The sequence below is a fragment of the Streptopelia decaocto genome (genome assembly GCF_964273445.1).
Source record: "Streptopelia decaocto genome assembly, chromosome: 15".
Classification (NCBI taxonomy): Eukaryota; Metazoa; Chordata; class Aves; order Columbiformes; family Columbidae; genus Streptopelia; species Streptopelia decaocto.
Window position 1 is genome coordinate 1067367 of NC_138670.1, and position 18997 is coordinate 1086363.

General features: G+C 47.5%; 1 protein-coding gene across 1 annotated transcript in view; it reads left to right on the forward strand.

Moving 5' to 3' along the window:
- Nucleotides 1-4417: 4417 nt before the first annotated feature.
- Nucleotides 4418-18997, forward strand: part of GALNT9 (polypeptide N-acetylgalactosaminyltransferase 9) — a gene marked incomplete at its 5' end in the record, with an annotated part of 78623 nt that continues 64043 nt past the window's right edge. The window contains one exon of the mRNA XM_082066285.1: nucleotides 4418-4584. Within this exon, the coding sequence (XP_081922411.1) occupies nucleotides 4418-4584 (167 nt within the window). The remainder of the gene's footprint in view (nucleotides 4585-18997) is intronic.

Here is an 18997-nt window from a genome sequence, read left to right on the forward strand (position 1 = left end):
GGAAGAGGCAGATACCTGCAAACTTGGTTTGGGCAGACTTTTGCATGGGATCCTGTTGTGAAAATGAAGCATCCAGTGTGGGAGAGGGAGAAAGCACGGGCTATGGAGCCTGCTCAGCGCTGCGGCAGAGTCAGGGTTGTACCGCGGAATGGTGGACAGAAATACCATTGTACGGGTGATGTCCTCCAGTACTACTGCAGTGTGAGCTCCAGCCGACCACGCAGGGAGCGACGAGAGAAGGCACTTCGGCTCTGGCCGGTGTGAGACCCTGAGGGAGGCTGCTTTTTAATGCCCCAGTGAATCACAGCAGGACGAGCATTCAGGTGATCGCTGGTTGTGATTTCTGGCTCCACCACCATATCTTGTGCAATCCTGGGAAGTTCTCGAGCCTTTCAGCAGCTCATTCCTGCCCAGCGGTGGGACGGACGAGTCCTTCCAGCCCCAGGGCACTGGGACCCGGGCACTGGTGCCTGGGAGACAACTGCGAGGTTTTTAGTGACAGTTACATGAAGTGCTCCAAGTACTGTAACTTGCTGTGCACTGGGGCTGCTTTGCTTTCAGTAGCCCCAGGAAAGGACATGTGAACTAATACTGTTTTCTGAAAAAGATATATTTTTTCTGATACCGAGTCTAAAGCCCAAAATCTGCTTCCTTTGGGATGTAGTAACTAACTTGGGCTCCTTTTATCCAAAGCATTTTGTAAAAACAGTTCTTAGTGCCATTTTGCAGCCTCTATGTCCCTTCTTTGTCAAACCATCTGCCCGGTGGGACTCACCATCTCAATCTGGAATGGAGACAAAGCTCATGGCACGTTTCCCCATGGCTGTAGCCTGGGGACTTGCTTGGCCTCCCACGGCATGTCCTCGAGCGCCCGCTTGGGCTCCGTCGCGAGCCGAGCGCCCGTCGCTCCCTGGGCTGTCTGTCCGTGCCACGGAGCCTTTCTCTGGTGCAAACGCGTGCTTTTGGAAAACTTGTTCCTCTCGGTTATATTTAGGGAACACTAAAAGAGAGCTATAAACAGCAAGACAACTGGTGAGCTGAGACCTTTTGCTTGGTGTTGAACAGCTCATGTTGCTCTTTCTTCCTCCTCCAGCCAGCCGCTTTTCCTGTGCGTCTGCTTTCCTCTAGCATGTGCTGTTATCTCCTGAAGGAGGAAGACCAGGTTTTGCCTCCGTGCCTAAAGATATGCCAGCAACCTTCATCTGAAGTTTCTAGCTGCAACAGAACAGGATTACAAAATTAGCACAGCACAGTAATTCAAGACGGAAGCACGAGGGCTGATTCATTAGATGCAACTAATTTAATACCCCCTTCCAGAAGGGTGGTTTTGTGTAGAACTAGCTTAAAAGGTTGTTATAACGTGAGTCTTGTTTTAGCTATGCTACTGAGCCTATTCTGGAGTCTAGGAACCTTTTTCTTTCAAAAGATATAACTGGAAAAGTCAGCTTTGTCAGTCTATGTAAATTGTTATTTGTCAGTCTATGTAGAGGTGCTATTTCCACTGATTTATTTTTTTCCTTTCTTGGTTAAGCCAGGGTCTAAAGATTTTTATTGCCTTAAAGCTATGGAGGGATGTTTTCAACTGAGAAATCAGAACTGGAAAAGGAAGGAAGGAAACAACTGTGGTGCTGATGAGTTTTGTGTTTCCTCTTTAAGAGAGAGAGGGGAGTGTTTCAGGGGTCCCAGGGAAAACCGCTGGGTGACTATGCGGCTTTTTTCAGAAGGAAATGTTTTATTCCCTCCTTTAAGGAACCAGAATACTCCTGTGTCACTCAGGAGGGCAGCGCGAATAAAGCTCAGAAGGCAAAAGGTTCATTATGTCTGAGAACCTTGGCTGAACCTGATTTACAGCTGCTTGTAATTGTGTTGCAAATAGTAATAAAAAAGACCCTAAAATAATCGCAGATGTGGTTTGATCATACTTCCGCCATAGTTTCTCACATGAATCTCTTCAGTAATTTTCCCATTGTGACAGGGTTTATGGTGAAAAATAAAAGTTCTCTTTTCTTCCTAGAAAATTATGCATCCTGCAGAGTAATTAATCTGGTTAAGAAACTAATACTGGTTCATTCTGCTCTTCACTCTCCCAGCAATATCTGTCTTGTACAGAAACCTCTGCAGTGAGAGCAATACATTTGAAATGAATGACAGACACTAATTATTTGTGACCTCATTGTCGTCTGTGGCGTTGAACTGGGTGCGACTGATCCCAGAGCATGGGCTGTACATCTTTTTAGCCTAAAAATGTGAAGACAGCTTTAAAAATAGCAGCTCACTGGGCATTGCCACGGTCGTCCCCCTCTCTGCCCACCACCGTTTCGGGGCTGGCAGCACAGTTTCAGTTCTTTGCCACAGGGCTGCACTATCAGCAGTGCTGCTGTACGCTGCCCTCAGTGCAAAAAGGGGTGAGATGGGCGCTGGTTGGAGCCGTAGGTGGGCAACGCATACACGAGATGAGGATCTGGAAGTCCACAGCAAGCTTTAAAAGTAGGAGAAAATGGAAAAGCTCTCTCGTCTGATCTGCCTTGGTTAACACCCAGACATGCGCTGGAAGTTGAACCAGAAGCGCTTCTCTGTCTGTCTTTTTTAGGTTTTATGCTGCTCCCCATCGCTGTAGGACCTGAACACCCTGCATGTAAAATCAATAGCAGTTGTCTCTCTGCAGAGCAGCAGTATTTCCAGAAATGGATCCCTGTCCCTGTCGTTCTGGGAGGCAAGAGCTGCAGGAATGAGCCCTCCTATGGGCTGCCCGGGTTGTGCACGAGGCACGGAGAACGTGTTCTCTGCTGGCTCTGTCCGGGCCGCCGGCCGCTCGCCCCTCGGCAGGAGATGCTGCCCAACTGGCACCCTTGGCTGCCTTTGCACAAGGGGTGGCCAGTGCAGGTCTCCGTGGGGCTGGGGCTGGGGGGGGATCCTGGCTCAGGCAGCCATGGAGCAAACGCTCCGCTGTGGAGACATTCGCTGGAGCAGCGGGTGATCGTTGAGATGAGAAATGCTGTGCAAATGTTATCCTATGTGAGACATACCGCATCTAGCTAACCGACCGAGCACTGAAGAACATTGCCTGTAATTGCTGAATTTAACACACATATATAAAAATATACTATATTCATTGTTCCTGAGAACTTGTAGAGAAAATTTAGTGCTTATCTTGCAGAATGAAACAATGTGATATCATTTATTTAATTGCTGCTGTATATTGGTCGATGTTACTGCATTGCTATAATAACTGTCAGTCAGACGAGGCTACAATTTGGGTAATGAATGGGGAAGAAACCTCACAGCAATATGTTCTGAGAGTTAGTCAGATGTATGATGACTCCTTCCTAGAACAAGATCATATTATAAGCACGAAGAGCTAGAATACCAGATTTAGGAAAAAAGGTACATGAAATAGTTGTCCTTATGCATGGTTTGGAAAGCTATCTAACTAATTCTCTCACAAGAAAAGTAGCAAACAAAGTGCTTCAAGCATCCCGAGGTTGAAAGTTTTGTTCTCCTTGTACCATAAAGATGTAGGTGTTTTGCTCTGTGAACTGCAAGAACATATAGTATAAAGAATAAAATTTTCAGCTACTGGGATTAAATTGTTGTTTAAAGTCGAATGACTTGGAGGATATTTGCACATTTTGGTGTGGCATCCCCAAGGCTATTATAAATAACTTTTTCGCTTATAACGACTTGTTGGTAGTGAACCTTTTGGAAAGGAAATCTTTGACATTAAACACAGGATATTTGAGGAGCTTATTTATGGGAATTCAGCACCAAGTTAAGTGCCTGTTGCCATGGAAGAGATTCTTGGTGATGTGATCATATGGTTTACATGTATTTTTGAGCTGAGCAGTGATGCAGCAGTGGATGGAGCTGACGGATGCGCTGGAAGCTGCGGGTGGACTCGGTGCCACAGACAGAGGCCTTGGCTCCGACAGCTCTCCCAGAACTGACATTAATATGGAGTTAAATGGATCTACACGTGGTGGAAATTCAACGTATCTCTCTTAAAATGAATGCAGCTATAATGGGTTATACTGGGAAAGGGCCCGGCTTCCAGTTCTTAGGAGGAAAATTTTTCATAATTACCTTTTCGATAATTAAGCATTTTAGAATGTTTGGAAACCAGATCCTGCTTCCAGGGCTTTATAAAGAAAAAAGGAGAAAACATGAAAGCTGCTAATTGATTTTTTATAGTTTGCTCATGAACAATTATGCACTGATGCTACCTGGTACACTGATATGGACTCCAGTTCGAAAAGCTGAGGGTAATTTCCACAGAGCTGTGAGGATTTCGGAGCTGAGTTTCGTGGGTTCCCAATCTGGTTGAGCTGAGAGCACTCTGTGCTCACAGGGGAGGTTGTGTGCGTTTCCTTTAGATTCATTTTGGGTTTTTTGTGTCTCTCGTTTAGGTCTGGCAAAGCCCATGGGGTTAGTTGAAGGTCCAGGGGGCTTGGGCCAGGGGGGAATGGCCGCTACCCTGAGGGACGACAGCCACGAGTCGGAGACCAAGTACGAAGAATACGGTTACAATGCCCAGCTCAGTGACCGCATATCACTGGACAGGTCCATCCCTGACTACAGACCGAAAAAGTAAGTTGAATTCCACATTACTATCAAGAGCAAGTGAGTGACTGTTGCTTGTTGGCCCATGCTGGCGTTCGTCCCTTCGCGTCCTGTGCAGGTTGGAGCATGGCAGCAGTTAGTCAGCATGTACCCCTGAGTTTAGTGATATTGTGAAAGACCAAATGCCATCTCAAGCGTGAAGTGTCCTGGTAAATGCATAGCTAATTCTGTGAGTACTGTGTTAATGTGCACATTCAAGGCTTCGCATTGAAAAATACATCAGGATTTTGGTGCTTTGGGGGTTTGTTTAACTTGGAACAAGGCGCCCGTGCCCGGGTACTCGTGGGCAGGGAAGGGGCAGCGACCACAGGCACTCGGTACATACAGGTCACTTAAAAACCAATCAAATCAACTGCCTTTTCTTTAATTGCGTTTGTTGTTCTTAGAATTGTGTAGTCAGGTTTTACAATGTGCTGAAACACAGACTGAGTGTCATCCATCAGGGTTCTATAAATGCAATAAGTTTTTTTTGGTCATTAGAATGTGTGTTTGTTTTTATTCTGGTGCTATAGTCTTCACACGCCTGTGCTATATTTGACGTTGCAATTCGATGTTTAATATTGGTACTGATTTATTATATTTTGTATTTAATGTCTTTCAAATCTCTCATATTTATGGAGTTATGTATCATCCAGATGAGACTTCTGTACTGTCATCCCGCGAATGACAATCAGTAACGTCTTAATGCGGAGGAGATCAGCAGCAGTGCCTCGTTACTCTCGGGAGGCAGAATTGAAAAGAATACTTAATTAATTTCTAATAATAATCTTCTGTTTTAAAAGACCCACTGGGGCTCCCAGGCAGAACTGAAAGTTAAATAAAAAAGTGTCTTATTAAGTAGCAAGGAAAAGTTTAGCCAAGCAAAACATCTGTGCTCTTCGAGGAGATTGCAATTGAATTAGGAACTTGGGCAGTTCAGGCTGCCAAAAACGAAATCCAACAAAAGAAAATTTCAGCTTAACTACAAATTTCATTAGCTGTGCTACATATTAATCTAATCTCAGAAGTACTGACTCAGCATTTGTTTTCTCAGACACTTGCTATAAGAGAGAAAACCCAGATAAAAGACAGTGCAAGGAGGAAAAAAACCCCACTGCTTTGATATCACGTTTGATGCAAGTAGAGTGACTTGTCCAATGGTCTTATCTCTCCATCTCTCTTGATACATCATAAAAATCCATCATGGAATTATTCTGGGGAGGAAGTAGTTTGTAGTTACACAAATATTTGAGTTGTACATCTGGTCCAAAGACCTTTAAAATCAGCAGAGGAGTTATCCAAATGCAAGGCAGTCAGGTCTGGCCTGGCCTGTTGTTGGCTGCACGCTCAGGTGGGTGAGAAATGGGAATGAGAATTGATAGATGAGGATGTTGTACCTGGAGATGCGAACGTGAAGGTCGCGGCGCGTGGCTCCGGCTCCGCAGCTTCGGGAGCACGAGCGCTTGCAGTGCAGTGATATTTCACTCCAGATAACGCGCCTCCGCTGTTCTACTCGCAAGCTTTGATGAGTCATTCAGAGGAGTTTTTGGACGTGGGCATTTTGGAAAGCTTGTACGGCCGTGTCGCGCGGTAACTGTCCGAGTTTCCAGGAGAACCGCCTTCCTCGGGCTGTTCTGACGCTTTGGGGGTGGTTCCAGTTGGGTCTGGGTGCCGGAACTGAAACACTTGTCTCTAGATACCTGTGAGTCACAGGAAAACCCTTCAGATTGAGTTTGCAATGAAAATGAGTGAAAGTTTGGAGAGGTAGAAGCTCTTATTTTATGAGTAATTTTTTTAGTACCTATGAAATCTACATTACTGCCAAAAGATTTCTGCAGGATTATTTTTGTTACAAGGGAATTCATAACGCTTGAAATTGAGTTATTTTCCTCCCCTGTCATACAGACACGTATCCAGCATGAGAAGCCTTTCTCGTGATAAGGACAGGCCCAAGAGGAAGGGGTCAGGAAGCAGCACAGGTGTCCCTGCCACCCACCTGCCTTTTGGGGAACAACCACCCACCGCTGCCCATTGCAGCACAAGTTATAACTGTGCTCCAGGAATAAAGGACCAGACCCAGTCCTTCCCAATCGTGCATGAAGACAGAGGTGCTACAGCCTCACATGGCAGTAGACTTTGACTTTATCAAAGATGAATTATGCAGAAAAAGTCAGAACCTTAAGGAATTCCATTCGTAAGTGGGCAAAAGGCCCCAAATTTACAAAAGCTGTTTGTTTTACGGTGCGGCATCCTGGAAAACTGGGAAGTGTCAGCTAAGCAGCTGCTTTCAAACAGAAGCATCGTCTCTCAGGATAACAGCAATTCCCCTGTTCTTCCTGCTGCACAGGCTGGATCGTGAGGGGTTGAGCTAAACAGGTTGAACACCTGTAAATCTGGCATTTTCCAACTTTCTGTTACTTGACTGTGCAACTTAAATAACTTCTGGGGTTTCTTTACATGCAGGACACATCCGCACACACGCACACATGCACTTGTCAGAAGCGCTTGCTGCGATGCATTATGCATACTTCTGAGAAAACTTAATGTGATCCTGGGGCTTCCATAAGGGCTAAATTGGCTTTTACAAGAAATTGTCGCTGCTTGGTGAGGATCTTTAATTTAACTGATCTTTTTTGTGGAACTTGATGCCAAGTGCATTGTAGCAGTTCGGTGATAACAATAATACTAATACATGGATTCAGTCTGCTGGCTCTATCAGCCAAAGAAGATATTTCTTTGTGTTATGGTCATGGGTGTTTGTATTGAGAAAATTCAGCCCTGAAGAACACGCTTATTAATGCTGAGGCAACTCAAGTCTTTAGCCATAAAAAGCAGAGGAATCTGGGTCTCAAGGAAATTACTTTCATTTATTCAGCTCTTTCATAGAGGCGAGCATCTTCGCAATAGACATTTCACAATAGCAGAGGAATTGCATCTCTAGGGCTCTGAAGTGTAATTAATGGTACGCTCCACTCTATACCTAAGGAAAAGCTTTTTTAATTACCTATCCAAAAGGATTCTGGAATTGATCAAACAGTGCTATCGAGGGGGCAGACTCGGTAAATAGACTCTGATTTGTTCGTTCAACGGTTTAATAACAGTAGCCAGACAACAGCCTTTCAGTAGGAGCTTGTCCTTCAGCGGCCGGTGGCTGCAGCCCCTGGGGAGCGCCGTCTGCCCACCTTGGACAGCGCCCCCTGCTGCGGCGGGGGAGCTGCTGGACCCGCCGCGGTGTCCGAGCCATCGCTCAGCGGCTCTGGAGCCAAACCCTGCGTGTGTGGGGGTGTGTGTGAGCTCCGCGCTGCGGGAGCAGGATCCGTGCAGTGGGAGCAGGATCCGTGCAGTGGGAGCGGGATCCGTGCAGTGGGAGCAGGATCCGTGCAGTGGGAGCAGGATCCGTGCAGTGGGAGCGGGATCCGTGCAGTGGGAGCGGGATCCGTGTAGTGGGAGCGGGATCCGTGCAGGGGGAGCAGGATCCGCGCTGGGAGAGCAGGATCCATGTTGTGGGAGCAGGATCCATGCTGCAGGAGCAGGATCCGTGCAGTGCGAGCGGGATCCGCGGAGCGGGAGCAGGATCCGTGCAGCGGGAGCAGGATCCGTGCAGCGGGAGCAGGATCCACTCTGCAGGAGCAGGATCCACTCTGCAGGAGCAGGATCCGCGCTGCGGGAACAGGATCCACGCTGCGGGAGCAGGATCCGCGCTGCGGGAGCAGGATCCGCGCTGGGAGAGCAGGATCCGCACAGTGGGAGCAGGATGGGTGCAGTGGGAGCAGGATCCGCGCTGGGAGAGCAGGATCCGCGCTGCGGGAGCAGGATCCGTGCAGTGCGAGCAGGATCCGCGCTGGGAGAGCAGGATCCGCGCTGCGGGAGCAGGATCCGTGCAGTGCGAGCAGGATCCGCGCTGGGAGAGCAGGATCCGCGCTGCGGGAGCAGGATCCGTGCAGTGCGAGCAGGATCCGCGCTGCGGGAGCAGGATCCGCGCTGGGAGAGCAGGATCCGCGCTGCGGGAGCAGGATCCGCGCTGCAGGAGCAGGATCCGCGCTGCGGGAGCAGGATCCGTGCAGTGCGAGCAGGATCCGCGCTGCGGGAGCAGGATCCGTGCAGTGCGAGCAGGATCCGCGCTGCGGGAGCAGGATCCGTGCAGTGCGAGCAGGATCCGCGCTGTGCCGTGCGGTGCAGCCCTGGGCGCCGCTGGCCCCGCGGCCGCCGAGCAGATGGTTTTCAAAGAGCATCAGCTCTTGGATCAGCGGATCGGGGAGGCCAGACCTGATGTCAGTTGATTTTCTCCTTGCTCTGCCTCCTGACCCACTTTTCGAATCCTCTGGGGACACGGGGTGCACCACTTAGAAAAAGAAAATGACACAAGAATCTCCGAATTGAAGCGGAATCAGAATTTCTGATCAGCAGAAAATGGCAACTAAAAAAAAATACCTAAAAATATATTTTTGTCAGGCTGAACATCTGTGCAATGATTATTTAAACAAAATGTTTAGACCAATGAAACATTTAGATTCCCGTGAACAATTCAGTTTTAAAATACTCGATTTTCCATCACGAACTTCTACTGATACTTTCAGATTAATGTCAGGTCACAGAAGCCAAAACATCAGCTGAAATTAAAGGTTTCTTTTTTTGCAGCTGACGGTGTTTCACAATCACAGCACAGGCACAATATTTTTATTTCATTTAGGCTTCTTTTTTGATAGGAAACTTTTCAACTTTTTTTTGTACCCACTCTCAATAAATCTAAAAATCCATGCTAAAATTCTGAAAGTGCCCTTTTGGCCACTCTGCTTGCACACGTGATGCGAGTCAGAGCAGAGAGAAGGAAGGACAGAAAATGGAGCAGACAGAATTACCTCTGGGCAACAGATTGGGGTTGTTTATTGGAGGGAAGTCGAGTAAGAGATGAAACCAACTGAAGTGTTTTAATTAAATTCCAAATCAACGTCCAGATGTGGATTCTGAAGAGCGCAGAGGGGCCGTGTACCTACACGTGCTCTGGGGTTCTGTGTGGTTCCCAGGATGGGTGTTTTCCTGGGGCTGCAGGTCCCTGCAAACAGCACAGATCCTCTGCACACGCAGTCTGTGCCGCAGCTGGTGACACAGCCCACGGGGCCACGACACAGCCCACGGGGCCGTGACACAGCCCACGGGGACACGACACAGCCCACGGGGACACGACACAGCCCACGGGCCGCGCTGGATGCTGGGCTGCATCTGTCTAGCCCGGGGGCAGAAGGAGCTGGTGTGGACTGAGTGGGTCCCCGTGCTGGTTCCTGTGTGCTGAGCTGGGCTCTGACCAGCGGGTGTTTGGTGCTGTGATTCTGACTCAGCCCGTTTGGGATATCGGTTGACGACCTAAATTTGCTCCCACTGCAGCCTCTGGGCTGGCCGTGCTCCTTCGGGTGTCCCTGTGCATGCCAAGGGCTCACCGCTGCATTTTGGGAAACGTTTGTGATTTGGCTGTAAAGGGCTCGGACTGGATCTGTGTAAAGCCCACAAAGGAGGAGAAAAGTCCCCTTCTCCTTGGGCTGGGAGGGAAAGTCCCTGTGTTCCAGGTGCCAGCAGCCTATGGGCCATACACCCCGTACTCACCCCGCACCTCTGCAGGTGTCACTGAGACCTGCAGTTGTGACCTGTCCCTGTTTATGAAGGTCCTGCAGGTCTCCCAGCTCTGCTGGAGCTCTGCTTGCTTTGCATGAATCATGATTTATTAATTGGATTGTGGGCTCAAGCATTTGTCTCCAAAACTTCAGGTCACCATTAGGTCTTTGAAACTTAAGTAAAGTTACATAATTGTTAAATTGCTCCAACGAGAAGACCGACTGAGGAACAGATAAACACTGTGACTATGTTTCCCAATAATAACTAAAAAATATTGAGAAGCTCTCCAACCAGTTTTGGAGGCCATCAGCTCCCCAGGAAGGTTCGGGGCTGCCGTTCCCTGGTGAGCAGCAGTAGGACAGGACCATGCGGTAGGACCGCGGCACTGCCCAGGCTGCACTAGGGCGATACTCCCCCTTCGCTCTGCTGTTTGTCCAGGTTGGTGGCCCCCCAGGCTCTGGGTGGACAATGCCCGTGTTTTCTGCAGGACGTGGCCCCCCATGACCCCGTGCTGTCCCCACAGCACTGCTGGACACCTGGCAATGTCTCACAGTTATTTCTGATATTCAATAGTTCTCTCTGGCTTTCCCAATTAGCTATGTTATTGATTCCCTTTTGTTCAGTGCTAGCTAGGCTTTCCAATTAAGTAGTGACTTTAATTATACCACAAAATGTATAACATAGACCTTGATTATGAACATTGTCTCAAGGGATAATAAAAGCAGGACCAGCAAGGCTAAATTAAACAGAATCATACAAATGAACAACTTTTCCAAAGCCCCACCTTATGTTCAAATGCAGTGGCTTTCCTCTTGCTTCATTTTTGCAGTCTCTTTGTGTATATTAATTGTTAAAGACAAGTTCTGCATGACTGTCAGCACTAATAAATGTAGATTTAGTGAAGGCTGAATTTGACTAACTAGGGAGCATGAAAAATAACTGATTGCAATGTTGTGTTTAAATGCAGTAAGACTGGAAGCCATTCCCTGCAGTTTGTCTGCACCAGAATGTACTCTGGAATACACGGGTTTACCTAAGGTGGGTCGCATAGCATTGGCTAAAAAATAGGCATTTAACTTAAGGGGATTGACTTGACTGCCTTTATAGTCAATGGAGAAAACATGGTAGCATCGCTTAAGATGTGTGGTGTGTTATGTCCTCTGGAGGCCTCTCCCTCTGGAGCCTGGGATGGCCAGATTAAATAGGATTAGAGGTGAATCCAGTCCAAAATGTTAAATGCTCCAAGGCACATAGAAACAAGGGGGAATTTCTGTATTAGTGACACATGTTGAAGGGTGACCCGGCAGCTTGGGCAGGGCCCCCACCCCCAGCTCTGGGTGCAGCACAGCTTCACATGGGAGGAACAGACAGGATGATTAGGAGAGCTGCTTTGCATCCCTCAGTTTATCTTACAGACCATAAGACTAAACATGGTTCTCATGATCTGCACATTTACAGGTGCCTTAAACGTGGTTGCCTTTTTTAACGAAAGGTGTGCTTTAGAGAGTGTAGTAATTTTCTCAACCTGCAACCAGAGAGCCACAGTATTTTCATAGCAGAAGGAGTATTTCTGTATTTCTTCCTTAAGAAGAGCAAGACCGTGCTGTCTTTGGTTGTGTATGCCATTCTTTCCCAGGGAACTGGGCCGGTCCTGTAGTGCACAGCCGAGCCCAGCCCAGCCGAGCCCAGCCCAGCCGAGCCCAGCCCAGCCGAGCCCAGCCCAGCCGAGCCCAGCCCAGCCGAGCCCCGTGCCGCCGCGCTGGCGCCTGGCGGCCTCCCTGCCCTCCTCCGGCTCCGTGGCCGATCGTTGCCCACTATCACTTCCAGGGAGAAAAGGGTATTCCTGTACATTTCTGAACTGTCATGTTATGTTACACTCCATTATATCACATTACAAGCTAAAAAGAAGTAACAGAACAAGTCAGGCAATGGATTCAGCGTGGTATTTCTTTTCCTTTTATGTTTCCTTACATGTATCTCTGTTACACTACATGTGATATTCTTGGAAGGAATTCTTCTAATGGTTTGAGATGATGTTCCCTTTTTCTTTCTTAAAATGTGCATGCAAATCTAGTTCTGCTAACAACGTGAGATACGTATTATCTCCAAATGCCTTCCTGGTGTAACTTTTAAAATTAGCTGGTTTTGCTTCCTGTTTTATTTGGATAGGTTTCATAGTATAGGAAACTCAAGGTTTCAGGTCAAATAATATAAAGGTTTTTTTAGTAGTTGTTGTTTGTGCCTCTGTGATAAAACATGAAGAGGCCAAAATGTCAAACAATTTATTCTTCTGTCTGCAGTAGAATTGAGTTGTGAACTCTGAGTTGATGCAGTGTTTCATGGTAATAGCATCAGCTCTTGCTTGCTTTGCCTATGTCTCTTGTTTTGAGTGAATTTAGTGCTAATAAAAGTGAGAGACTCCTAAAACTGGCCAGAGCCAGAAGTACGTGAGCATTGCAGCCTAGCGAATGCAGCTCCCTGCCTTGGTTAGCGCGATCGAGATGCTTTCCAAGGTTTTGTTTGTCTGAAGCAGCACCTGCCATTTCACTTGTTTGACAGTTTTATGATGCTGAAGTATGAGGCCTCTATTTTCTGTTCCTCCAGCTTTCTGAACCATTCTTGGCTTCGTTTGCATTGCCTCTCAACCTTCTGCTGCGGGCTGGGAAACAAAGCGTGGTCAAAGCAGGTCACCTTGCCGGGTGCAGCCTCAAAGGAGACGCAGGGACACTTGCTTCCCGTGCAGTCTGTGCACTCCTTTCCCTGCGTTTCTACCAAACCAACCGTCTGTCTTAATAAGAAACCATTGTGGAGCTGAGTATGTGCAATTTTGGCCACCAGAAATCCTGCAGCAGGTGAATGTTCCCACCTGCAGACTTCTCTCTGCTCTACCCGGCACAAAGACACATCTCTCCTCCTATGTCTGAATTGAACAGAGAAAACGAGGACAATGTTAGTCAAACATCAGGCAAAATCCGAATCCCCTTGGTCTAAGGAGCGCACCTACAGCTGATGGTGGCGTGGCCAGATTCATTAGCGAGGCATTAGGCAGCTTTTAATGACAGGAGATTTCATCTCTGTGTGTTGCTGATGCACCAAGCTCCCTGCTTCTCAGCTTCTAGAAACGAACCCCTCCGGAGCTGCATTTTACCTGTGTGAGATGCCTTCAGGCTGTCAAATAGTTCCTTAATTAGTTTATTTTCTTCTTTGCTCCAAGGGATGAATAGATTATGAATTCTGTGCTCCCAGGCTTTTGTTAGTGTGCGTTTCTGTACTTTGTGTTCAGAGGCCCCAGCGCCGGGCCGGCCCCTGGGGGGGATGAAACACCGCCCTGGCAGAGACCCAGCTCACACTTGGCTAATGGTGGAATATTAATAGCAGCAATAATAATTAAAACGGTGCACTAAAATACCCTTGGGTGCTGTTGCTAAGTTAGACCGTACCCCTAAAATTCCACAGGAAAGGCATAAATCTGAGTTATTTCTATCGCCCAAATGAACGGTTGTCTCACGCAGCAGCTGGAGGAGCTTTCGTCCCCCGCGGATGCGTCGTCAGGACATGTTCTCCCGGAGGGTCATGGTGCAGTTTACATTAAGCTCAAGATAAAGATGACATTGAAGCTTTGCTCCTGTATTTTCTACACTGCCTGAAAACAAACGCGTGACCTACAGCTAGTCCGCTGGCTTCTTGCCTTGGTGCGATTAACCCGCGTGTACCCGAGAGGCGGGGAGTTTGTGCTCTGTTTGCTCGTAGAGGAGCACGGGGCTCCTCGCCTGGTGGATCTGCCATCTCGGGAAGCAGTGGGGGGAAAGCTGCTCTAAATTCAGGTTGGAGCAAATAGTGTGGACGAGAGAGGCTGCGTGTGGCGGTAGGTGAGGGAGGAGCAGGGCTCGGCTGTGCACACAGCTTGGTCTGCTGGGCAGAGCTCAAGGAATCCTCTCCCCCTGCCCTTGGCTCAAGTCACAGTCATGCCGGAGTGTGTTGCCTGGTCTAGGACGTGTGCCTGACTTTGCTCAGTGTGCACGTGCTGACCTGTTTGTCTGAATTAGGGCAAGACCTCCTAAATATAAAAAATCCCTATACATTGAAGTGTTTTGCTGCTATGGGGTGTGTTCCCTTTATATTAGCGTTGTACTAGGCAGTAAATGTGGCTGAATTTTTAAAAACATCTTTATTTCTAAATGTAACCAAAATTAAATTAAAATGCAAGAGTTTTCTGAAGTGCCCGAAATAATTAAAGGTAGGAAACTGTTGTTACTATTTAACTTCTAAATGCATGAAATTGTTGAATGCTGTGCTATTCACCTCTAGCTAGCCTTTAATTTAAACAAAAGCTATAAACGTGCAATTAGGCTCCAGTCCAATGAAGCACTTAAATATGTTCCTAGTTTTAAGTGTATGAGTAACCCCAGTGAAGTTAAAACACGCTTAACTGCCTTACTCGAATAGGACATTGAGTGAAGTAGTTATACAATGAAAAATCCTGCAAGTGTCACTGGGAAAGATGTAAAGAGGAGTCAAGTCTTGATGGCACTTCAGGATCTGACTGCTCTGAGTTCCACAAAGCTGGTTTTGCCCAGGGGTTTGTCTGGCAGGGTCCCGATCCAAAGCCCGGTGAGATCGCTGGACGGGCTCCATCACCTGTTGTTAAAGACGCTGTTTGTCGGGCGGTTTCCTACCCCGTCTCCTGAGGGAAATACCTGCAGCCCATGCACCTTCATTTGTCCTCTCTGCTGGACTCAGACGTGCCTTTTATAAACACGCTGCTACCACCAGCAGCCTCACTGCTTGATCCCATAGAAAGCATCTAAACATCATGGATTTAATACTCCCATTTTCAGTGCTAAATCAATGTTCTTTATGCATTTGTTCTTGGAACACTGCTCTATTTCAACCATAACTCTTCCCACATACCATAAACTCGGTCTGCTTTCCCTCTGATAGAAATCGATCATTTAAAGCAGGAGGACAAACGCTGTGACGACTGTTTAAACGTTTCAAGGCCATTCCTGGTTAGTCAGATGAGGTTCGGCCTCACCCCGGTGCTGGGCTGGCTGGGGAGGTGTCACCCTGCTGCTGATGCGCTGGTTTGGGTGTCATTCGGCGCGGCTGGTTTGGGTGTCATTCGGCACGGCTGGTTTGGGTGTCATTCGGCGCGGCTGGTTTGGGTGTCATTCGGCACGGCTGGTTTGGGTGTCATTCGGCACGGCTGGTTTGGGTGTCATTCGGCGCGGCTGGTTTGGGTGTCATTCGGCGCGGCTGGTTTGGGTGTCATTCGGCGCGGCTGGTTTGGGTGTCATTCGGCGCGGCTGGTTTGGGTGTCATTCGGCACGGCTGGTTTGGGTGTCATTCGGCGCGGCTGGTTTGGGTGTCATTCGGCGCGGCTGGTTTGGGTGTCATTCGGCGCGGCTGGTTTGGGTGTCATTCGGCGCTGCTGGCTGGGTTTGGACAGGGACAGGACGGGTCTGCTCAGTTCATGACTGAGCTCCTGTTCACTTGTTTGCTCCTCCAACCCTCCTGTATTTGTACACAGGTAGAAAGAAACATTCTGCTGCATAACTGGACTTGACCAGAGATTAAAGCTGGTCTGTGAAACATGCCAGAGCCCATTAAAGGAAGGATTGTTTGCGAAACGTTGTTTAATGTCCTCCTGAGACCATGAAAAACGTTGTTAGCCGAAGTAATAGTGGGAAATGATTGCATTCCTCTATCTATCCCCCGCACCAGCGCCCTGCAACGTGACAGCAGACCCGGAGTGAAGCCGTGAGCAGCTCTGCGGCTCTTACCTTGAGGAGGGTTTATTGCCCTACATTTCCAGATAACACCGGGATGCTCAACCTCTGCCTGGCACCAGCAGCTCGAGCTGAGGGACTGAGATAGTCAGTTAAACAAACGGACCTTCAATTTTGCACATTAAATACTTGCAGCAAATTTTTTAGTAGTCGAGGATAACTTTCTGTATTTACAGATTATCTGAATAACAAATAGCTTCCAGGGCACAGCAAACTGGTTTGTGCAAATGGAAAATGGTGAATTTATTCTTATACATTATTTATTGAAAATTATTATTTGATTTCCTCCACTCTGCTATTTTTCCTTAGTCTGGCATGGACTTGGAATGCATGAGACATTCCAAAAAAGTAATATCTTAAAATATGTTACCCACATTTGGGTATCTGGGCTGTTACCTTTTCACTTCCTGCAGACATGCTGGGATTAATTCTTGCATTGCCATAAAGACCCTTTTTTTTGGATCTTGATGCATCACCGTGAGTGAAGAGTGCTTCTGAGTGGGAAATCTGCTGGAAATCACTGCTGGAAACTCAGCCAATCGCTGAGTTCACATTGGCAGCTGGGGAACAGCGCCCCTTGGTGATGGGAGCAAGAAGCCAGGTTTGGGAATGTACTCTAGAAAACATCTTCTGGCTTCTCGAACGGCTCTTTGTGAACCCTCCCCTGTTTGAAATAGGAGGTCTTGGGTTTGGTGCCACACTGAGATAAGAGAATCTTCTCTCTCCCCCAAAGGCAGCATCGTTCCCTGAATTAACGTTCAAAACGGTGCACAGGAGGTAACGTTTTCTGGATCTGTTTTGCTGGTTAGAGCTTTGAGTCAAAGCACAGCTGTTGTGAATTGGCAAGATGCCTTTAGTTTTGCCTTTCTTGAGTGTCACCGCGTTGGTTTCACTGATGTTTCTGTTTCACTTACCTTCAAGTTCAAGGAGCTCTCCAATCTCTAAGCAGAATTCTGCAAAACCGCCTTTAGTTTTTTATGCCAGCTCCTGTCTAGTTTTCACTTTAAAGGATGCAGGATAAATACCCAGTTGGAACTGGGACCAGGATCTTCCAGAAATCTTGACAATCACTTGACAAACCTAAATAAGCCATTAGTGTTTAATCACCTGCAATCAGGCAGAGTACATGTCACCTGGAATTTATTTGGGCTCTTCTTTAAATTTAAGTGCAGCACCATTAAAAATAAAGTCGTATGGGGGATATATTTTCTGTGGGGAATGTTGAGAGCATTTGAAAGCAGATTCCAGCTTCTCCGTTAATTTCCAGTCAGTCTAATGGTTGCGATGCTGCACACGCAGCCAGGGGCAGCTCTGAGGGGGACACTGGGGGATACAGCGGGAACTTCTTACAGGTGGTATTTCAATACATATTAGTGACTCCGGTTAAGTTACCAAAATGCCAAATACTTTTTGCTACAGAAGGATCTGAACATGAGCTTTTAGCCATTGTTCATGTTAATAGATGGGCTTGTTTTAAAAGTGATTTGAACTAGCTTTAGTATTTTTATATGTATAAATCAATATGAGTATTAGACAGGATGGCATATTTCTGGTGGTGTTTGCCTGAGGAAGGCCAGAAGTAGCTCACTGAGATAAGGGCCCTTTTTGATGTGTGTGGCAGCTGCTTTTAACGAGTCTAATAACCCTAAATGTAAGTGTTAATATTCTTTACAAGTGGGACCGTCATCCTTCTGCATATGTTAACCATACATATATATCGGGCCATCAGTCACTGACTGACACTTTTTGAGGCTTTCTACCATACATATAAACCAATTTGTCATAGAAGAGGGGGCAATTGAGGCAAATAGAGCAGCAAGCTTGTTAAAAGCCAAAATATAGAAACTGGGCTCGTGGTCGGTGAAGCGGGGGGTTCCGTAGCCTGTTGCTGCTGTTGTCCTGGGCGCGTCGGCAGCTCCATCTGTGCGGGAAGATGTTTGCGGCTGGTCACGTTTGCACTGTTGTGCCAATGCGGAACAGGAGCGTAACGCTGGTTCATTCCTGTGTTTGAAGAGTCACCGTTGCATCTGACACTGGCTGCAAAGCCTCAGTGGTTTTCTGGAGAGAGAAATCAGGTGTTGAACTGGCCACAAATGTAGTGATTTAGCTGTTGAAAATCGCCCATGCCCACAGAAGTCACAGCAGCATTTAGGTACTAAAAGCTAACCATGTATGTAAGATTACTCTGAGCCTTTGGTTTAACTGGGTTCAAAATACACATTGACCTGGTGATTGAGAGTAATATTTGTTAGCATTAATGAGCCAGGATTCAATAATCTTTTTCATATTTATCTTTGTCCTTTCATTGATCGCATACCCAGTGCAGCGCTGTTCCCCTGCTGCGGCTGTGAAACACACACAGACCGTTCCGCGGCTTGCGAGGTATGGACGTGCTGGGGATTTTTGTGCTAGAACTGCAGAGGAGGTTTCTTCATGCCCAGCAAGGGGCATCGGGTTTGCGAAGGAGAGAAACCCACGGTCATCTCCATCCAGTGGTTCACTGGAAAAACACATCTTGTATTAAATACTTCAAAGATTCATGAAGCAGCTTAGTTCTGTTTGCATATCTTCCTGAAGGGTACAGCTGTCAGAAATCTCCAAATGCATTGCATATCCCTTTTCCAAGCACAGTATATTAAGGTCTACAAGCAAAACTCATTTTTGTAGTTTAGCGAGTATGCAGATGGGAGAGAGACAGGACAGAGTACGGAAGGTTTTTCTTTCCCCGGCAATAGCCTGAAGTGCCCGTGTGGCTGTAACGTCAGTCCTTCCCAAAGAACAGGGCAACAGCCTGAGCTGTCTGTGTGGCTGTAACGTCAGTCCTTCCCAAAGAACAGGGCAACAGCCTGAGCTGCTCATGTGGCTGTAACGTCAGTCCTTCCCAAAGAACAGGGCAACAGCCTGAGCTGTCTGTGCGGCTGTAACGTCAGTCCTTCCCAAAGAACAGGGCAACAGCCTGAGCTGCTCATGTGGCTGTAACGTCAGTCCTTCCCAAAGAACAGGGC